Here is a 21,118-nt window from a genome sequence, read left to right as displayed (position 1 = left end):
TGACTCTCCTGTGGAAACAACTATAAAATGTGTGTATAATATAAAAAGCAATAAAGTTAAGATCCTAAACAAAAATCGTATGATCAATAGATGACAAAAAAAGCATTTGACAAAACCAACATCCCATGTGATCCTAAAAGACTGAATGCTTTCTCCCTTAAAACCAGTGATAATGGAAAAAAAAAAAAAAAAAACCCAAAACCAGTGATAATGCAAAGTTTTACTTAACCAGTATAACAAGAAAAATAACTGAAAACATCAGAATAACTATCTTCACTGGTGAGCAGCAAAAATGCTAAGAAATCCAAAAAAGTCCTAGAGTAGTTGACTATATCCAAGAACTAAGTATACAAGAACTAAGTTCTTTAAAAAATTGCTTTCTATTTCTAGCAATGAAGAATTAGAAGATAAAAATGCCATTTACAACTGTATAAAAGATATTTAGTAATGAATTTAATGTAGGATGTGTAAGGCCTATCCCACTGGAAATTACATACTGCAAAAGAAAATTAAAACCAATATACCCCTGAAAGACATGTGATTTATGCAGATGTAAACGCCTGTTCAGATTGTAGTTTTTCCCTAGATTGACTTACAGATTCAGTAAAATCTCAGTCAACATGTACTGGGTTCCCCTCCACCCCAAGGAAATTTCCTTTTCAGATCAGTATCCGTTTACTCTAGCCAAAATAATTCTGAAAAATGGATTATTAGAAGAATTCCACTAACTGCTCTCAAAACTTACCACAGAGCAGTAACAAGATAGTATGGTACTAGGATAACTGACCTATGTATGGATCAGTGGAATAGAACGGAGTCCATAAATAAATCCAGACATACATGGATAACTGATTTTGGCAAAGATATCCAGGCAATACAATGGGGCAAAAAGTAGGTAAGTAAATTTCACTAAGTAAGGCTGGAATCTATGGGGGGAAAAAATGAACCCTGACCCTGACCTCGGACCATACACAAAAACAAATCATAGACTTTTGACTACAGTGATTACAGTTCTAGAGGAAAACAAAGGAAAACACACATTCATGACACTTGACTTAGGCAAAGATTTCCTATGCAGAACATAAACTTCATCAAAATTAGAAACTTTAGTTCTAAAATCACAATGAAAAAATGAGAAGGCAAAGCCACAAGACCAGACTTTCCAAAACACATTTGAGAATAATTCTGTAATCAGAGTATGTAAAGAACTCTTATAGTTCAGCATTCAGGCAAACAACCCAATGTAAAAACTGGCAGAAGATTTCAGAAGATTTACTGCACCAAAGAATATATAGCAATGGCACATGAAAAGACCCATTACTACTATTCAATAAATAGGAAAAAGAAGTATATTCAACACTAAGTCTCAAGAACAGGTGAAATGCAAGACATAATATAAAAAGACTATGTATTATTTGATTCTATTTATATGGAATCCTAGAAAAGACAGAACTACAGTCACAGAAGGCAAATCAATTACTTGGAGCCAGAGGTTGAGGGAGGAGACAGAGCATAAATCCAGCGGAAAAACTGTAAAAATAAAAACGGGTACTTACAGGTCTCGCTTATTAAAGCAGAACAGTACTCCCAAAAGGGTTGTCAATAGGAACGCTAAGCAAACAGGCACAACTATGGCTTCAATTTCTCCTTGAGCTAAAAACAAAGGGATAAGGTAGAAAATAATGGTCAATGCCTATGTTGACCCAAATAATGCAACTTCCCGGCCAGAGGATTGTTGAACAGATGAAATACCATCTGGTTTTTACAGCGTTTTTAACTTAAAAGGCTGGTTTCTCCCTGCTTTTCTAGCCCTTTATACCTTACACAGTAACCTGGCCACAGGGTAAGCATGAACTGTATGTTGGTTAGGGGAATGAAATGACTTTAAGTTTAGTTTAGTGGACAGATAATCTACTCAGTAAGTTAGAGCTCCCAAACCTAACCATTTATTACATTTATGATCTGCCCTCAGCACAATCTTAACAAAAGCTTATCTTTGAGATCTGTGAGTACTGAGGAGAAGTAGAGAAGTTGTAAAACGATCTTAGTAACTGAACTAAAGATGTGCTCCTCTGTAAGGAATAAAAATAAAAGGTTCAGGCAAAAATTTTAGTAGCTATTTACTATTTTCAAAAAGATGGCATCAGGGCACCTGTATGGTTTGGTTAAGTATCCAACTCTAGATTTTGGCTCAGGTCATGATCTCAGGGCACTGGGATTGAGCCCTAAGTCAGGCTCTGCACTCAGCAAGGAGTCTGCTGGAGATATTTTCTCCCTCTCTCTGTGCCCCTGCCCTCCTCCCCCGTTGTGTGCGCTCTCAAATAAATAAATAAATAAATAAATACCAAAACAAAACAAAAACAACCAAGGCATATCTGATAAATGGCTAAGGAATTGTACTTTTTAATTTTTTTTTTTTTTTTTAAAGATCTTGTTTATTTATTTCTGACAGAGAGCACGAGCAGTGCGGAAAGGCAGAGGGAGAGAGCAGATTCCCTTCTGAGCTAGAGCAGGCCGGACTGGACAGGGCTCTGGGATAATGATCAGAGCCAAGGGCAGACACTTAACGAGTCACCCCGGTACCCAGAATTTTTAAAGAATCTTAAATACAACACAAGAAAAGTTTGAGCTCACTTTCGGCAGCACATATACTAAAAAAAGAATCTTAAATACAAGGAGTGGCAATAGTAGGAATAGTTATCACCTAAAAATCAGTAAGCCTAAGATTTCTAATTAGCAGATGATCCCTAATCTGCATTTTAAAGAGGGCTTACTTAATCAAATGAATCACTAATTGGATAGTTTATATTGGAGTTACTTTTTAATGATTGACCTTACAATTGTTTCTGGTTAACTCCTCCAGTCTCCACCTAATTAGTCTTTCATGGGAAGACTTTAAAAATCAGTAAGTCAGATCAATGCTCAGGAAAAAACCGTAGACTGGCAAATACTAGTTACTTGTATGCTCAGGTTTCATATATTCGTATCTATACCAAATCAAATTCAAGCAGAACCTCTTCTGTACTGCTGCTAACTTACTATGTTTTTATGTCTTGGGCCTTTGCTCATTCTGTCCTAAGATGCACTCTTCTTCCTATTTGTTCACATCCTATCCTTGAGGCTCAAGTACTGTCTCCTTTATAAAATTTTTGATGATAAAAGTCACCCTAATTACCTTTAACCTCCTCCTCCTCTGTTTACTGCCTACATGGCCCAAATGCCTTTCCATTCAATTACTTTGCTTATGCTGCATTTCTTCAAATACACTGTAAGGTCCTTTGGGAGCAAGCCACATGTTATAGTAAGAACCCATAATAGTTCCACAATCAAAACAATAGATAGATCAGTGAAAAAAGTAGATAATAAAGTAAATCCTATGCTCTAAATTTTGGGAAAAAAATGTATGCACAGATAATACTAGAAGGATACACAATATGTTAGAAGATTATTCTAGAAGAGAGATTAGGAGTGATTTTTCTTCTGCTCTACAGAATGTTACTTTCACAAATAGGGTAGTATTTGAAAAGTTTTTTTTTTTGAAGATCAATTTCAATTATTACTTGTTACATATATTTTATTAACATATCACCACAAACCTTATTCCAGAAACTATGTATATTACTGGATATCACAGCAAAGCTCAGATCTTTTATTATCTATTTTATGTAGTTACTCATTCATTTTCTCATTCAGCAATCAATCAGGAATATTAAGTTTCTACTTATCAATCACTGTGGTGGTACTTGGGGGTGGACATTACAAATACAATTATAATAATTTCTATACTGATTCAAAATGTAGTAGAAAAAAGAATGAATGCAGCTTCAGTCTGCATTAGGGAAGCTAAAGAACAGCCAAAAGGTAAGAAGCTCACATAGGAAAAGCTCACATTAGGAAAAGACAGAAAAAGATGGGAGAAAATCCTGAGAAGCTTAGGGTCAAGGAAGAGATTATCAAAGGGCATGCAAAAGCAGTAATTTAGAAGGCATGATCAACAGGACTTTATACTTGGCTTATGTAAGCAAAAAAGATAGGGGAAAATTTACTACAACCTTATCTAAATTTCTGGCTTTGGCAAAGACCTGGATGGTTTTGTCAGGGAAAAGAGATGTTATTTGTGAAGGAGAGAGAGGACTGCTGAAGTCACAGGGAGTGTGAATAGGCAGATAATAAAATAGGGCGGAGAACAGAGCTCTGGAAAATACATACTGTTTTTAAGAGTGAAAAGGAGGCCAAGAAGGGAAGTACCAGAGCGGGAGAAGACTCAGGAGGGCGCTATTCCATAGAAGGACCAAGAGGCAGTTTCGAGGATGGAGAAGCCAACAGACTCAAATGCTGAGAAGTACAGAAAAAAGACTAAAAAGCATGCCAGGGAGATCATAACTAAGAAGACATCCCTGAGGGATGTGAGGGAGATTTCAGTGGAGTGGGAGCTGGCGGCCTGGTTTTAAGGAAGTCAAAGACTGAGCTGGAGGAACAGAAGTAGAGTGTGGAAGGGTGGACTCATCTTTCCAGCAATCTGCCTATAGAAAGGATTAAGAGAAGGAAGAAAGACCACACTTGATTTTTGCCAGTGAAAATATGAACCCACTTAGAAAGATACAAAAATTCTTTCAGCATTTAGGGAGTATATAGATGAAAGGAGTGAGAAGCTGTTAATGAAGTAACAGAGGTTGAGCTTTAATAGTTTAAAGAAACCATCAAAATCAGATAAAGACAAAAACCGTAATTTATGAAAAATGCTTTTTCTATGAATCTAAGTCTGCTTTTAGCCTGATCAAACTTTAAAACGAAAAAGAAGGAAAGAGCCAACATTACTTACCAAACTTTGGTGTAGTGAAAGTGAATTCTGGGCCATCCTTTCCACCTTCATCTGTGTATGCTGCCATTCGTACCATGTACAAAGTGTCACTGGTCAAAGAGGACAATGTATATTCCGTGTGAGAAGAATCCACATTCACAGCTAGAAGAAATCGTAAGTGTGGTTTATTCAACTGCTCAGTGTTTCTGATTTAGCTTTTGAAAAAGTATTAAAAACGCAAAAAGTATTCAGAAAATAATTTTCATATCTCTGACACACTCTTCTCCAATAAGCACAACACAGTATTTCTTTAATAGGACCACAAAAGCAACCATTAGACAAATTCTCAGGTGCCTCTTTTCTGATGATAATATACTCTAAGAAAGACTTAATATTTGAAAGCTTAAGAAAAAAACCAGTAATTTTTAATAACTGATAATTTTATTACCGGTTTCATTTCCAATGATGGTTCTATAAAATATAGTATAATTTCGGATAAATCCATTCTGAACATCAACAGGAAGTTGGTCCCACTCTAAGACAGCTTCATTTTTCCCCACTTTTTTTGTCCGAACAGTAGGTCCTTTGGAAGGTGCTAGAATAGAAGAAAAGTATTTGATAACTGAGAATCATTACAATTCAGTATATTACTAGAATTCACTAGAATTTCGTTATTTTATTTGAACACTGTAACACATACCCTTATTTTAAGAAGAAAAAACACCTTTGTTAATAGCAAACAACACATTTCAAAGAAAATGAGTTTGGACTTACGAGCTTGTTTAAGGTATGCTTTTATAGACTCCGGGCTTCCTGGTCCATCAGCAAATACTGGAGTAACTGTTATCAAGTAACATTTGCTCTCTGCTAGGTTCCCTAAAGAAAGAAAAGGAGAGAAACATTTTTTCCACCATAATAAAAGTGTAATTCCATTATTTATTTTTACATTATAATTTCATGGTTATTAAACTTTTAGAACTATAGTTTTTAATTCTTTTTTTTTTTTAAGGTTTTATTTATTTATTTGACAGACAGAGATCACAAGTAGGCAGAGAGGCAGGCAGAGAGAGAGAAGGGAGAAGCAGGCTCCCCTGCTGAGCAGAGAGCCTGATTCGGGGCTCGATCCCAGGACCCTGGGATTATGTCCTGAGCTGAAGGTAAGAGGCTTTAACCCACTGAGCCACCCAGGCACCCCTAGAACTGCAGCTTTTAAATCAAGCATTGATTTGTGTGTACTGGATTCAAGCTTAACAGAGTAAAAGTTAAATAAAAGCTTACTTTTATTGCCAGTATCATGGAAATAAAAAAATATACTGTCAGTTAAAGTAATTATTGTATTATTATCCAGGACTTACAATAAAACATTGATTTCAAATTATCCTTGGTCTTATAGTTCGACAGTGTTTGTATATTTTAACTAATTCTTGGAGAACTACCTGAAGACCCACTGTTAAGAGCTAGGGAAATGGCCCTGGTTTGTCAGGTCACTGGGAAAAAAAGAATTAGTACTATTTCCCCCCAAAAGTTAAAAAAAAATTATTTATTATTTATAAATTCTTTTGATCTCTTCAAATTAACAAAATAATCTATTACCGATACACAATATTAAAAATTTTTAAGTTCTTTTTTTTACAGAATTTGACCTGTCCACATCAGAAAATATTTATTTTACTGAAGTTTATCATTCAATAGGAACTTTTATTTCCTTAAATATTACTTGTAAAGTTGTAAAGTTATTATATGGTCCATTGCTTTCTTAAACAGAGTAACTTTACTTTTTCTTGATGACTCAGTATTAACAAGATGATGAGTGTTATATTCTGCTTTAATACAGTGATGTTATCAGAGCTATGAACTATCAGGGCTCCCTATGCAACCTGTCTCTGCAGATTATGCTATGCTATCTTAAAAACATTTCTATTGTCTAGTTATTACCAATGTAGGTCTTCCCTCTTAGCTCTACCTTGCTTTTGATAAGGCTGAGAAGAAACCACATTTATTAAAATTGTTTATTGAATAAGAGGGTAAGGAGAGCCAAATAGCCTGTTTTATAAATCAAACTCACAAACCTTATGGCAGATTGATTACGTCCTTGTTTATAGCTTCTCTAATTAATCATATTACTCACAGCTGAATTCTAATGGTTATCCTGCGGTACTTGCAGGAAGAGGCGTGGCACATGCAAGCTAAATGTTTTCTCTTTAAAGCTGTTTTATCACTTCAAAGCCACACAGTTAAGTTGTACCTTAAAACACAGGGTAATCCACCATTCTGGAGCTCTACAACATCATTACTTTCTGTCCATTACAACTTCCAGTTAAAAGACATAAAGTAATCTGTTCTAATTCCGCTTTCCCTATTCAACAGCTTTAAGAGTTAAGTCATTCAGAGGCTACGGAAAAGTATTTTCTCACTGCAGGATGAGGGAGTTAAATCAGGTACAGAAAGAATGCAACTAATTACAGGCAGAGGTCATATAATATTTCTCTTTACAATTTAAGTGTTCCTTAACTATAAAGAGAAATACTATTAACCCCACTCTATCCATAAAAAGACCCTGCAACTGAACGAGGTTTGATGTGACTTGGTGAGAGTCACACATGTGGCAAACTAGATTTAACTTTTCAGGGGACCACAGCATCTGTAACGCACAAAAAATACGTAGAAGAAAAATCTGTCTGAAGAGTAAGACATAAGGATATCAACTTAAATTTTTTCTAACCAGGAATACCTCTTAAATAGGTGCGGTGTACTAATCCATCTTCCTGTTGCCAGTCTGGGATACAAGGCGATTTATCTGATAATACACACCACTCAAGGATGTATTTGTTTACAGATTCATTCGGAGCAGTCCATTCCACCCAAAGCATATTATCTTTGGGAAACGCTTTAAGATCCCTTACAGGGCGAGTAGCTTTAAAACAAAGGTTGAATACCAATATGGTTAAGTGAGCATTAAAAATCTGCAATTTTGGTATTTTACGTATCAGTTTTTGTAACATATGATAATATGGATTTCCATGAATAAAGGCACATTATAATTTACATACAATTTATGCAACTAAAATTCTTCCTTTCTCAAAATTCAAGTGTTTTCTATATGTAAATGGCCTTTTCCTTCTTTGAAAGCTATGAACAATATATTTAAGTCATATTCATACATGGATCCCATAGTCTTAAAAACCAAGTAATCAGAAAAGACTGAAATGAATTAAGCAGTTTACTTCAAAGTTTAAGTGAGCCACCTAAGAATAAAACAAATTACTTGGCTGTTCACGTAAGTTAACTATGTACTATGCCTCAGAGTATCTTCTACTTTAAGAACCACCTTTTCCCATCCTTAAGTCGATGCCATCTCACAGACACAAACCTTTAAAGTCATAAGCAGGGATAGTTAAAACAGCTGCATCTGATTTGCCAACCAGATTTCTCACTGTGAGAGTTGCTATGTAACGATCATTTGTGATGTTTACTGTCCATTTGGTTTCATTAACTGTGTAATTCTGTAAACGTGATTTCCACCTTGTGAGAGTCACTTCATAATCCAAAATTTTTCCATTGGCTTCAAAAGGAGGCAATGTCTATAATAAAATATTTTAAAAATTTAATAAAAGTTAATCAGTTTTCTCTGTGTTCACAAATTCTGCTGTTATGTAAAACCTCTAAATGTTTAACTGAAAAAAAGGTACCTGCAATCTCATTTACAATTCACTACCTTAAGTAAACTACTACATAGTAAGAAAGAATAAACCTGTAACTTTGACTAGGAAGAAAAGTAGCACGATTTCATTAGCTTTTAGTTCTGTATCTAGTACCTACACTGTGGCTATCTGGCTCTAAATTGTATTTTATTCCTGAGTATTTTTTTTTTTTAGTATGGACATGCTTGCAGCCTTACAGAGTTAAGAACAATTATTATTGGCAATACATTTTGATTACTCAAAACCTTTAAAAATTGTTTTCCATGAGACACTCAGGAAAGTTCAATGACAGACAAAATCCTTCTCATAGAACTTTTCACAAATGCTTAACAGATATAACCTGCAGTTTATGTAATATATACAAAGCTTTGTGTTTCTATTTGTCAAATGTTTTCCTGATACTGAGATGAATCAAAATTTAAGTTAAAAAACTACACTCATATGTCATATAAAATGTATTTACATTAAGTGACAAAAGATAAACATGCAATTTTTTTTTTTACCTTCCATATGAGTTGTACAGATCTATAGCCATGAGTATGGGATGGCTCTATCTTATACCAGAAACTTGGTGCCTTGGATGGTCCTAAAAAAATGACATGAACTTTTTAAAATAGAAGTTTTTAACAATAAAGTATTATCTTGGAAATTATTCTCTTACTTTGTTCTTAATATTCTTGCCCTTTAGTCACTGTTTAAACTACCATTTTCCCCATTCTAGAATGCTATGCCTGGGTCTTCCTTTAGTCAGGATAATAGATCACTTGGTAATTTAGATTATACTGGTAATTTAGATTATATTTAGATATCTTCTAGTCATGAAATTATAAAACTACATACATATTCTAAGGTACAACCCAAGATGGATCACTTCTTACTGCTGAAACTCAAACTGAAAAATTATGTTTAAATACTTTAAACTCCTAAATGTGTGTGTTTGTGTGTATATGTATGAATATAAAACAACATAAATGGAATAAATGTGGGCTAAGTTTATTACCTTACGTTAGGACTGTTGACAAGATACAATAAAAATGAATTTGCAGTGTTGCCGTCATAATCACCAACATGAGAAATGAAAATCCACTTTATAAAACAAGTATCAAATGCTAATAAATTAGGTTCTAAAAATTCCTATGCAATCAACTGATTTTTTTTAGAATTTTTTAAGTGCAGTATGGTTCAAGTTTAAGCTATGGTTCAACAGAGTAAAAAAGGAAGTCTAAGCAATGATGTGATTTACTATAAAGAGGTAATTATGGAGGACATAACAGAGAAAAGGACACAAGGCTGGGGACAAGGTTGCCAGTACAGATACACAACTCGAGTATACAAAATCAAGACCAAGAAACTATAATGAAGTGTTATAGTCCAAAAAGACTTCCTAACATAAAAAGAACCTAGAGGAATCACTCATTAAATTGAAGAATTGCTTAATCTAATGGTTCATGATTTCCACCATCTCCCCTCCCAAAAAAACACACACAGGCACTAGCCATTATTATTTTGCCCACACTTGAGTTCAGGAACCACCCTCCCCACTTCCCCTCTGCAACTGACCCACCAGCTTGCAAAGCCCCATGGATCCCAGTTTAAGAATTCCTAGCCAAGACAAAGAAATCCAGTTGAAGACCCTCAAATCAGCAATAGCAGAACTACTTTCTTTCATGTCACTTATGAGAATAAGAGAAAATCTAGAGGAAAAGGCAGTTTACTTTTCTGCCTTTGATACTCTCTCTTCACTATCTAACCTCTAGTGAAGCGGAAGTGAAGGGACAGTGGTGGTACAGGAGGTTTTAAACCCAGAGCTGTTGCCATTGACACCTGACGGATGAAACTATGGAATAAAACTGTTCAAAAAGAAAAAATTCTGTATGCCACATTCTTGACTGCTACAAAAGAAATTACTAATTTTAACTGTTGTGGGCAGGAGATCTTACCTTGGATCCTATATACCCTTTTATGACTTTTGGATTCTATGTTCTATGCCCCGTATGATCGTGGGGGGTGGGGAAAGGAAAAATGAAAATAAACCAAAACTCTAGGATTCTTTTCCAGGGGTTTATTAAGTGCTGGTAGAAACGAACAAGTAATAGTACACATGTATTTCTGACAGTGAGTGACTATGGTATATTTTGTTAGTATGACTTTAATGAAGTTAGGATATGATTCTCTTTTGGGGGTATCTTTGAACTACCATCCTTTATAAAGTGTTCTGGACTTAACTGTTAGTTCAGTGGTTTTCTCATGGTCATTCCTGGGCATCTTCTTTATGAGGAATCATGTATTAACACAATCATGCACATTTTACATCTTGATGTTAGAACAGAAGTGTAAAATACAAGTTTGAATAAAATGGTCATAAAATAAGGAGTGGTCTACATTACTAAAACCAGATACAATTCATAGCCCTAATTCCAAAAACTTTATTTCCTCATGTATCTTAATTACTCACTATCTTCATATGTGATACCACTTGCTTCTTCACTCCAGTCACTCCAGAAGCCTTTACCATCTTCCTTCATACAACGAATCCTGAATACATATTCTGTAAAAGGTTTAAGGTCCTGGACAGTGAAGGAAGATCGAGTGGATGCTGTATCTTCAGGAGGAATCTGAAATCAAAGCAGATCAACTAATTAAAAAAATCCATGTATTTATTTTAACTGTCCTAAATTCCCTAACATTTGGAAACTCATTTAATGAAACAGGACTAATAAATTCAAGCTCAGGAGAGATATAAATGCAAATCAAAAAGCTGTCTGAGTTAGTGAAGTTAGTATATTTCAAAGTATGGAAACATCTATTATTAATCCTTCATTTATTTATTTTTCTTCCATTGGGCCTGTAACACTTAGAGTTTCAGCAGAAGAAAGATAGTATACTCCAATTAGAATTCAATTCAAGAAGGGTTTTAAAAGCAAGTATGGGCAGAGTATAGGGAAACCTTAGATAGTGGTCATTACTCAGGGGCTTGGAACTGTTATTACCCCCAGGCCAAAAGGGCTGGCAACAGCAACTGGGAGAAGAGGGTCAGACAGGATTAACTTTAGTAGAGCAGTGACCTTAGGCTGAGAGAATGGGCAGCTCCAGGAGGAAGCAGGGAAAATAAATATGCTGATCTCACTTTTCTCTCTTGCCAGATCCCCTGCTTCCTTTAACCATATTCACCAAGAAACCAGAGAGCATGTGAACCCACAGATGAAATCCATACAGGTCAGCATTCCAAGATAAGAGTAAGCACAGTAGGGAAGAGCAGAGTGCAACTCTGGATAGGAAAAAGGCAGGTATCTAGCCCAATCAAGAAAAACAAAACTTGTTTTCAGGAAGAGAGAATACAGATAATAACTAATTCTATTACTATGGAATTTCATTACTATGATATTTCAATAGTGAATACAAAGCAGGTATCATTTTTTTGTTATTATTAATGAATTAAGTTTCTGTGATATCAAAAAATACTTTTTTTTTAATTAAAGATTTTATTTATTTATTCGACAGAGAGAGATCACAAGTAGGCAGAGAGGCAGGCAGAGAGAGAGGAGGAAGCAGGCTCCCCACTGAGCAGACAGCCCGATGTGGGACTCAATCCCAGGACCCTGAGATCACCTGAGCCGAAGGCAGCGGCTTAACCCACTGAGCCACCCAGGCGCCCTCAAAAAATACTTTTAAGTTCAGGTATGTATACTGTCTAACATGAAGCATTAATCCATTTTCATTTGTTGCTTTTTCTAATTTTATTTTGACCAGTCCTTCTGTAAGTGGAATGGAGAGCAGAAGTATTAAAATCATGAGCTCAAATCCTTATGAGCTCATTATTGCAACAAGAGAAAGAAAAAGCACGGTGTTAGTGACAAATGAAGTTGTGACAAATATTACGGGGAGCACAAGCTATGGTGATTGTCTTTTTTAAAAGTTCCAAGTACTTCTTTTGGTGGCAGCATCATCTTTGGTATACTCTTCTGTTCCTTTTCAGTCTTTAAGTTCCCCAACTACTATTTCCTCTACTAAAAAGTTGACATGCTTTCTAAAACGCGCTAACTAGATAGTGAGTATTTTAGGCTGTGGGCCAGACAGTCTCCGTTCCAACTGCTCAACTTGTCCGCTGCAGCACAAAATAGCCAAAGACAATATTTTAAAACTTTATTTTTAAAGACAGATGGCTGGCTGAAATTGGCTTGCAGATTTAGTTTGCCAACCCCTGCTCTACTTAGCCAAATAATCTCTTTATGTACTCCCCCCCTTTATTTGCTCATTTTTTGTGTTCCTTTCACCTCCCATCGAAAGTACTACTCCTTACCACCTGGTATCACTCCCATACTTCAAAGCTACCGTACTAAGCAAAACTGTATTTTCTTTTCTTTTTTTTTTTTTTTTTTTTTTTGCAAAACTGTATTTTCAATCTGAATGTCTTCCTGTTTGCACCTACGTGAAACACAGATCAAGAAGAGGTATCAAGCAAAGTATTTCATGTAACCACAACCTTAGGATATTCAGACTTTTAGGTTAGAGGGTTGCGAGACTATTTGCATAAACAGTAACTTGCAATTTACCTGGTTCCAAACTGAGGAATCTCTGGTCCTATATTGAATGTTGTATTTCAGTCTTATAAAATCCTGGATACTTGAGTTGATCCATGTCAATTTTAAGATACTGGACAGTTCCTCTGAGTTGCTTACGGATAAATTATGTGGTGGATTGGGCTTCACTGAAGAATAAAATAAATCCGAATATTTATCATGGTTCATTTTTACAACTTCTTATACAAACTCAAAACGTACTACTTATTTTTGTTTCATATTTATTCTTACCAAATGAACTATTATTTTTGAAAACAATGCAATGTCATACTATTATAATGAAAAGGTTTCTAAAGAAATTGTAGTTTTGTCAAGTTATTATGTGCCTATTAATCTTTTCAGGTTCAGTTATCAAAAGACAAAGATTTATGATGTATGTAAAGACAGAGACAATAAAAACAAAACATGTATACTCTAATTGCTATGTTGTAAAACGTTTGATAATTGCATAAATACTAGCAGGTAACATTCTAAGTCAAAAACACTGTAGTACAGCTGTATTATTATTTTTCCAGATTTTCAATGTTGTTATTAAAGCAAATTTATAAAAATCATTAAAAGAGTTAGCCCTTTTTCTGTATATAGAAAAAGGCCACTGTATATACCCCAGTAAATTCTCAAATTCAGGCTTCTAACTACCTTTATCTACAGGATCAAAATTTATATGATCCGATGTAACTTTCCCAAGGGCATTCTCTGCTTCTACCCAGACTTCAGTGTTGACGAAATACACAGGAGAATAATCAACAGTGCATGAGGTGGGGGTGTCACGTTTTGTTTTACAATCAGCAAACTTCTCTGTTGCCCTAAATACAAAAATGGAAGAACTGCATTAAAAAGAGATTTTAAAAAATTACTGTGAAAAAGGTTACCTGATGAGGCCCAGACTGTTACAGCTTAAAATAAAATTTCTTAAGAACTATTAGGCGTCCCTTTAAAATGGAGTTTGAGCTGTATCTTAAAACATTTTTTTCAAAATTTTACACCAAGAACATTGCATTTAGAATAATATGCACTATCCCCGATGACCCATCTCTAAAAATCATCTATTTCCTGTGACCTTACTACTATTTCTTTCCATTCCTGAAACAATCCTTACTGGACCCTCAATGTCCTTCTTCAAGCAGTTACGATTATTCTAAGCACAATATACTAGGAGGTGATAGGAGGACAAGGTCAGAATTTCTGTCAACCCCAGAAAACTCCCTTAGTCTCTTTCCAGTCAAACCCTTTCTGATTTCTATCATGAAAAAAGTTTCAAGTGGTACTATTTACTCAATTTTAAATTATGCATCAATTAAAAAGACATATACACACTTTTTTTTTAAAGTAGGAGGTTAAGTCAAAACCACGAACAGGTTAACTTTTATGAATGACTATGATGTATACCTGAAATAAACAGGATATTGTAGATCAATTATTTCTCAATTAAAGAATTCCTAAAAATCAAAAGCAAAATGAAACATATGAACTCTTGTACTGAGTTGGTGCTTTAACACACAAACTATTTTAAGTGCCTTAATTTTTGTAATTTTTTTTTTAAGATTTTATTTCTTTGAGAGCGAGCGAGCAAGCAGAATCAAGGGGAGTGGGAGAGGGAAAAGCGGGCTCCTTGCTGAGCAGGAAGCCTGATTCAGAGTGTGATCCCAGGCCGCTGGGATCATGCATGACCTGAGCATGACCTGAGCCGACTAAGCCACCCAGGCACCCCTTTAAGTAGCTTTAAAACGTCATTTAAGGAGCACGTGGGTGGCTTAGTGGGTTAAAGCCTCTGCCTTCGGCTCAGGTCATGATCCCAGGGTCAAGCCCCGAATCGGGCTCTCTGCTCAGCGGGGAGCCTGCTTCCTTCTCTCTCTGTCTGCCTCTCTGCCTACTTGTGATCTCATCAAATAAATAAATAAATAATCTTAAAAAAAAAAAAAAACCCACACACAAAAAAAGTAATTTAACTATATCCTTAGGGGAAGAAAAACAATCTTAAAATTCATTTTAGTATTCACTGTTCATGCTGATATTGGCATTGCTATTCTGCAGGTGCTGCTTACTATGAGATAAAGCAAAGAACTACTATATTGGTGCTGCTGGAGACTAAGGTTTTCAGCACAGAAGGTGTAATGTTAGATGGATGAAATTAAGTAAAAACAGGTAGTCCAGATTTTAAACTGGAAATATCAGTATTAGTGCATGATGTATTTTACCTTAAAAACATTGCCTAGCTGTATCTACTGTAAAACCCTAGAACAACCCCATAGCAGTAAGCTCCCCTAGCTTGACTGAAGTCTAATCAGTATTTTCTATTAAATGGAACCATGGCTACCTGGGAAATGGTTGATTCTTGGCCTGGGGAAGGACATATATACTAAGATGAATCTGCAAAGTCATGTCATATCAAAAAGGAAGGAAGCTGTCGAAGACAGCTATCAAAGACTAGTGAGTGAAGTCAAAAGGAAAAGCCAACCTGAGCAGGTTCCTATCCAAAGATGGGACAATGTAAGCATCAAGGAAAGTTCATAGTAATGGACTGAACATGTAAAATGTGTTTCAGTATGAATTCGTAATGAAGGGGGGGAACCCTCATCTTTGGAGGATGCTAGGGACTATACATGCTGTATGATTACATCTACATGACAGTAGGAACAAACAAGAATTTATAGTGGAGAAAAATCACTGCAGTAGTTGCTTTGTGGGACAGGGTGAGATAGGGTGGTGGGTAGGTCTGACTGGGAAGGAGCAGAGTGAACTCTCTGGGGTATGAGTAATGTTTTGTATCTTGGTAAGGTCTAAGTTACGTAACTAGACTAGTCAAGGGTCACTGACTGATAACGCTTCAGGTATCTAAGTTATATTTAAAGGTGCATATAAATTTTACCAAAAACCAAAAATATACCTGTAAATGTATAATTACATCTACTTAATAATGTAAATGCTGGAGTGTTTAAGGGTGAAATATACGAACTCCTGCAAGTCACTCTGAAATACATTAAAAAAAAAAAAAAGATGGATAGGTGGAGAGAAGTATGCATAAACACCACATATGTGATAAAGCAAACACAGTAAAATGTTAATTATAGGATCTAAAGATGGATCTGTATAAGCATTCACTGCAAAGTTCTTCCAGCTTTTGATAAAAACTGCAGTCAAGAACTGTTTAAGATCAATTTGTACTATGTACTGCAGTGTGTGTCAATCATATCAAAGCCAAGTCCAATAAACAAAACCTGTCTTTACAAAAAAAAAGGGAAACTTTTATAAAGAATGGATCAAGCTGACAACAGTACCTGAAACCACTTCTCCATCTTAGTATCAGAAAAACAAAAGCTCTCAACCAAAAGATGTTAGATCTAATGAGTGCATTTAGTAAAGTTGCACAATACAAAATTAAAATACAAAAATCAGTAGTGCTTCTATATACTTACAATGAATTTTCTAAAAATCAAAAATCAAAATGTTTGAAACTATCAAGCATCAGAAACAAGAAAATAGAATACATTTAACTAGGGAGGTAAAAGATCTCTATTCTGAACTCTAAGACATTGATGAAAGAAATCAAACACAATAAATGGAAAGGTACCCCATGCCCACAAATTCCAAGAATTAATCTTGCTAAAACATTAATACCACCAAGAGCCATCTATAGAATCGATGCAATCTTTATCAAGATTGTAATGGTAATTTTTTACAAAAGTAAAGAAAAACACTCGAAAATTTATGTGGAAACACAAATGACTGAACAGTCAAAAAAAAAAAAAATCCTGAGGAATAAAAGAATAAAGCTGGAAAACATCCCACTTCCTGATTTTGGTCTATACTATCAAGTTAAGAGTCATCAAAACATATAGTACTAGCATTAAAAATAGACTGACCAGTGGAAAGAACTAAAAGCCTGGAAATAAACCCAAGCATAATTCAATTGATTATGCCAAATATTTGACAAGGGGCCCAGGGGAATTCGTAACAGTGTTGGGATAACTGGATATTCACCTACAAAAGAATGAAATTATCCCCTATCTTGTATGATTCACAAAAATGAACTCAACGAATTACTTTTGGAATAACAAAACAAAAAACCTAAATCTGATCAAGTGTCTAGACTGAATAGAAATTTCTAAGGCCAAAAAAAAAAAAAAAAAGAGGACTATGTTAAACAATGTGTTAACAGTTACTTTAATGACTGAATTGCAAAGTAAAAGAAAACCAGGCAGAATCTACGGTTTAAAAAATAAAAACCAATTTGTAATGCATGGAGATTGTGATTTGATGACTCGTAAAAATATATACAAATATTTGTGTCACAGCATAGGGAATACAATGCCATTTTAAAAGTGTTATGTGATGACAGAAGCTATGCTTGTGGTAAGCACTGCCTAAGATCAAGTGTTCAATCACCACACTGTATGGCTGAAACTGTTTTAACATTATGTGTCAACTATACTCAAAAAAATTTATAAAATTATGTCTATATATATATTCATGAAACATCTGAGTAAACATGAAACTAACTGAAAATGGGACAATCTATCGAAGTTTCTTCAGTTATATTTTGGTATAATAATGGTATACAGTTACGTGTCTTAAAGTATCCCTATCTTTCAGAGGTATGAACTACAATATTTATGGGTAAGATGATATGATGTCTCAGATTTCCTTTAAGATAATTTGGGGTGGAGTATACAGAAGACTGGTCATGAGCTGGATGATGAACACATGGGAATTTATTATACTATTCTTTCCAAATTTTGTTTCAGATGCTCTAAAATAAAAGCTTAGACAAAAATCTGCATTTACTATTTCTACCTTAAGAAACAGAAACTCTAGCACAAATGACAAATTATTGAGTTCAACATACAAAAAACTTAAAAACTTGCCATTCAGATTTTAAAGTGAAGTTCGTTTCCAGATATGTTTCCCTTCCAGGATCCCACTGACACATCATTTTCTTTCCTTCATTCACAATGCAACTCAAATTTTTAGGTTTTTCTGGAGGCACTAAAAGGGAAAAAATGTGCAATTTTCAAAAGCTTTCTACCCACAAATAACATGTAATTTATATACTACCCAAGACATCAGCAAACTAAATTAGATGAAAAATGAACAAAACACCCCCAGACATAGTGAAAGACTAGGGACTAAAAATTCATCTTTTCTACTTAAACTCGTACTTTTTATATTTATATACATTTTCTGTAACTAACTAGCATGTTTCAGATTAATTTTCTACACAAAATCAACTTTCATTTGTAACTAGTTAAGAGTATTGAATTCCCCATGAAGTGTATTTTATTAAGTATTACTGCATGTTAGTAAGAAGCATTTAAATGGAACCAAATGATTTACTTTTATTTATCCTCCTATTGTTTTCTTAAACTCTGTTGGAGGAAAAGCAAATACCAAAATTATGGTCTTGGGATCCACAAATTTGACAAGCTTCTCTTAGATCAGACTAAGTTTACTCTGACACAACAGGACGTTCTCCAGTCTTTACTCACCTTCAGATAGTTGCTTTGTATGTGATCTCCTCACCAATTAAAGAGTACTGAAAATTACTATGGATATACTGACAAATTTCAATTCAAGAACTGTTTTTTGTGGGTCTCATCTAAAAACATTTTTCTAGGAAACAGATACTTGACTCTCAGGATATGTTACTCTTCAAGCTTTTTGTACAGCAGTAATGCAAATGGACTTCCACTTCGAAACTTATTTTTTAAAAAAAGCATGTTCAAAGTCAATAAAGCCAACAAGTAACTGCATTTCATAAAGACTAAGAGACATTACAAGTGGAATTCAACAGTCATAACAAAGTTTGAAATAAGACAAAAACAAAATGAAACTTACAGCCTGAAATTATTCTGATTCCATAAACATTCTGATCAATTTGTCCAAATGTACGAATGTTGCAAGTCAGCTGAGTATTTAATGAAGATGTATCTGTAAATGTGACACTAGATGCTGTTTTGTTTATGGTGGTATATTGTTCTTTAGGAACAGTTAGATGGTTTGTTTTCCAGAAAATGTAACTAGCATTTACATGGAAATAATCCATACATTTTTCTTTTAGCACACAGACCGCAGTGAAATTAGAACCAAGCTGTACAACTGGAGATTCCGGTTTGATATAACCACATGGCTCTAGAAGTTCACCTGAAAGGGAACAAGGGAAAATAGAAAAATGTACTGAATTATTCTGGTATAAAATGGTATTTATCAATGCAGTCCTCAATCTTCACTAAAATATCTCTTAAAGCCAGCGAAGAAGAATTACACAGTGAAAAAATAATATAGCCAGAATTCAGTGCCTCAATTTGTAAATATACAAATTACAAGGCTGATGAAAAAAAGACCTCTGTAAGCCTCAGGTTTTTTTTTTTTTTTTTTTTTTTTTTGCGTAACATTCTGACTTTGCTTTAGGAAACACAGACTGCCTGCAGCGTGATTCACACTTACTCTACCACCAATCCCATTCTTTGATTCAGACTCAGGGTCTAAATTACACCTTCCAGCAAAGCAGCAGTGGTAGGCTCTGTTCTCTCCAGTTCCGAATGGTGTTGGGGGTATGGATGGGGTCAGGGAAGGTAGTAGACAATGTTCATTTATCAAAATTCCAAACAACAAAGGATAGAGCAACAGAACAACAAAGAACATAAAGAATACAGAACAAGATGGCCAAATAAATTAGTTTTAACAATAAATGGGATAAAATCCCGTATTAAAAACAAAACAAAATCAGCCTGCGTAGAAAGAACTATACCAGAAGTGTATGCTTCAACTATCACCTAACTCCATGCTGATGGCAACTAAATCCCTATCTCCAGCTCGAACTTCCTCTTCTTTTCAGTAACTTGCAAGACATATCCACTTGAAATCCTTCCTAAGTACTTTAAGATAAATACATCTAAAGGGCACCTGAGCAGCCCAACTCTAAGAGTGTCTGACTCTTGGTTTTGACTCATGTTGTCATCACATGGGTTGCAGGATCGAGCCCCACGTCAGGCTCTGTACTCAGTGGGGAGTCTGATTGAGATTCTCTCCCTCTGCGCTTCCCCCTAGGTACCCACTCTCTCAAATAAATCTTAAAAAACAGAAAAAAGATGAACACATCTAAAACTTCTATGTATCACAATCCCTTTCAAACTTACTCTTATTTCTCTACCTCTGCTAACAGCACTATTTATATCCAGTCATCGAGGCCAGATATCTTATAGTTGCCTTCAATACCTCTTCCAACTTCATAGTATTGCACTCAGTCTGGTTGGTTCTATTAAGATGTCTGTCAACCTTTCTCTCACCAGTCCCTTTTGCCTGCTGAAGCTGAGGCCATTATACCATGGTCTGACCTCCTTCCAGTTTATCTTACATGCTGCTATCAGAGTTACTATTCAAAATGATCATACTATTTCCGTGTTTTAAATTATTTAATGGCTGCCTACACCATCAAGATAAAATCCTAACTACTTGGCTTGACTATAGCCTCACTGCCCAGAAACACAAGGCAACTTTCCCTAGTGAATCCTTTTGCCAAGGGTTTCTGGGTGGTAACCTATCCTGAGGTTCAGTGTTTTTCACTTGGAAAATGAAGTTATTATCTTTTTAATAAAAAAGAGAAAGAGAGAGAGGGAGAGAGAGAACAATCAGGGGCAATGGCAGGTAAAAGGAGCAGACTCCCTGCTAAGCAGGGAACCTGATGTGCAATTGGATCCCAGGATCCTGAGACTATGACCTGAGCTAAAGGCAGACACTTAACAGACTGAGCCACCCAGGCACCGGTAATAAAAAAGCTATCTTGAAGAGTTGAGATTAAAATTACTTACATAAAGCACCTATTATAATGCCTGGTATTTGAAAGTCCACCAGTAGTAATGATAAGCCTATCACAATTATTACTACTCTCCAAGACAATCAAGTCACGCTGACAGGGTATGGAAGATTCTTTCAAAGTCAGCAGGAAGAATTAAAAACTGTACTTTTAAGTTTTTTTTTTCTTTGCAGTCAAAACTTTACTCTCCAATGGAATCCTGGAACATCTCATCAAATCTATA

At 35.2% G+C, this 21,118-nt stretch overlaps 1 protein-coding gene across 4 annotated transcripts in view; it reads right to left on the bottom strand.

Annotated features, from left to right (window-relative positions):
* Positions 1 to 21,118, bottom strand: part of IL6ST (interleukin 6 cytokine family signal transducer) — a 53,993-nt gene that overhangs the window by 6,079 nt on the left and 26,796 nt on the right. For 3 of the 4 annotated variants that reach the window (XM_004744639.3, XM_004744638.3, XM_004744640.3), the window contains 12 exons: positions 18,918 to 19,223; positions 17,948 to 18,068; positions 13,722 to 13,888; positions 13,056 to 13,210; positions 10,958 to 11,117; positions 9,006 to 9,088; positions 8,172 to 8,382; positions 7,533 to 7,715; positions 5,576 to 5,677; positions 5,250 to 5,396; positions 4,823 to 4,963; positions 1,557 to 1,653 (listed from right to left, as the gene is read on the bottom strand). In XM_004744639.3, coding sequence (XP_004744696.1) covers positions 1,557 to 1,653; positions 4,823 to 4,963; positions 5,250 to 5,396; positions 5,576 to 5,677; positions 7,533 to 7,715; positions 8,172 to 8,382; positions 9,006 to 9,088; positions 10,958 to 11,117; positions 13,056 to 13,210; positions 13,722 to 13,888; positions 17,948 to 18,068; positions 18,918 to 19,223 — 1,873 coding nt within the window. Of the gene's footprint in view, positions 1 to 1,556; positions 1,654 to 4,822; positions 4,964 to 5,249; positions 5,397 to 5,575; positions 5,678 to 7,532; positions 7,716 to 8,171; positions 8,383 to 9,005; positions 9,107 to 10,044; positions 10,050 to 10,542; positions 10,575 to 10,957; positions 11,118 to 13,055; positions 13,211 to 13,721; positions 13,889 to 17,947; positions 18,069 to 18,917; positions 19,224 to 21,118 lie in introns of those variants that run through there. The other variant, XM_045075319.1, reaches the window with a different exon arrangement.

Source organism: Mustela putorius, unplaced genomic scaffold, assembly GCF_011764305.1.
Source record: "Mustela putorius furo isolate JIRA1106 unplaced genomic scaffold, ASM1176430v1.1 tig00000145_pilon_pilon_pilon, whole genome shotgun sequence".
Lineage (NCBI taxonomy): Eukaryota > Metazoa > Chordata > Mammalia > Carnivora > Mustelidae > Mustela > Mustela putorius.
The sequence above is the reverse complement of the archived record's forward strand: the minus strand, read 5'-3'. Positions and strand labels throughout refer to the sequence as shown.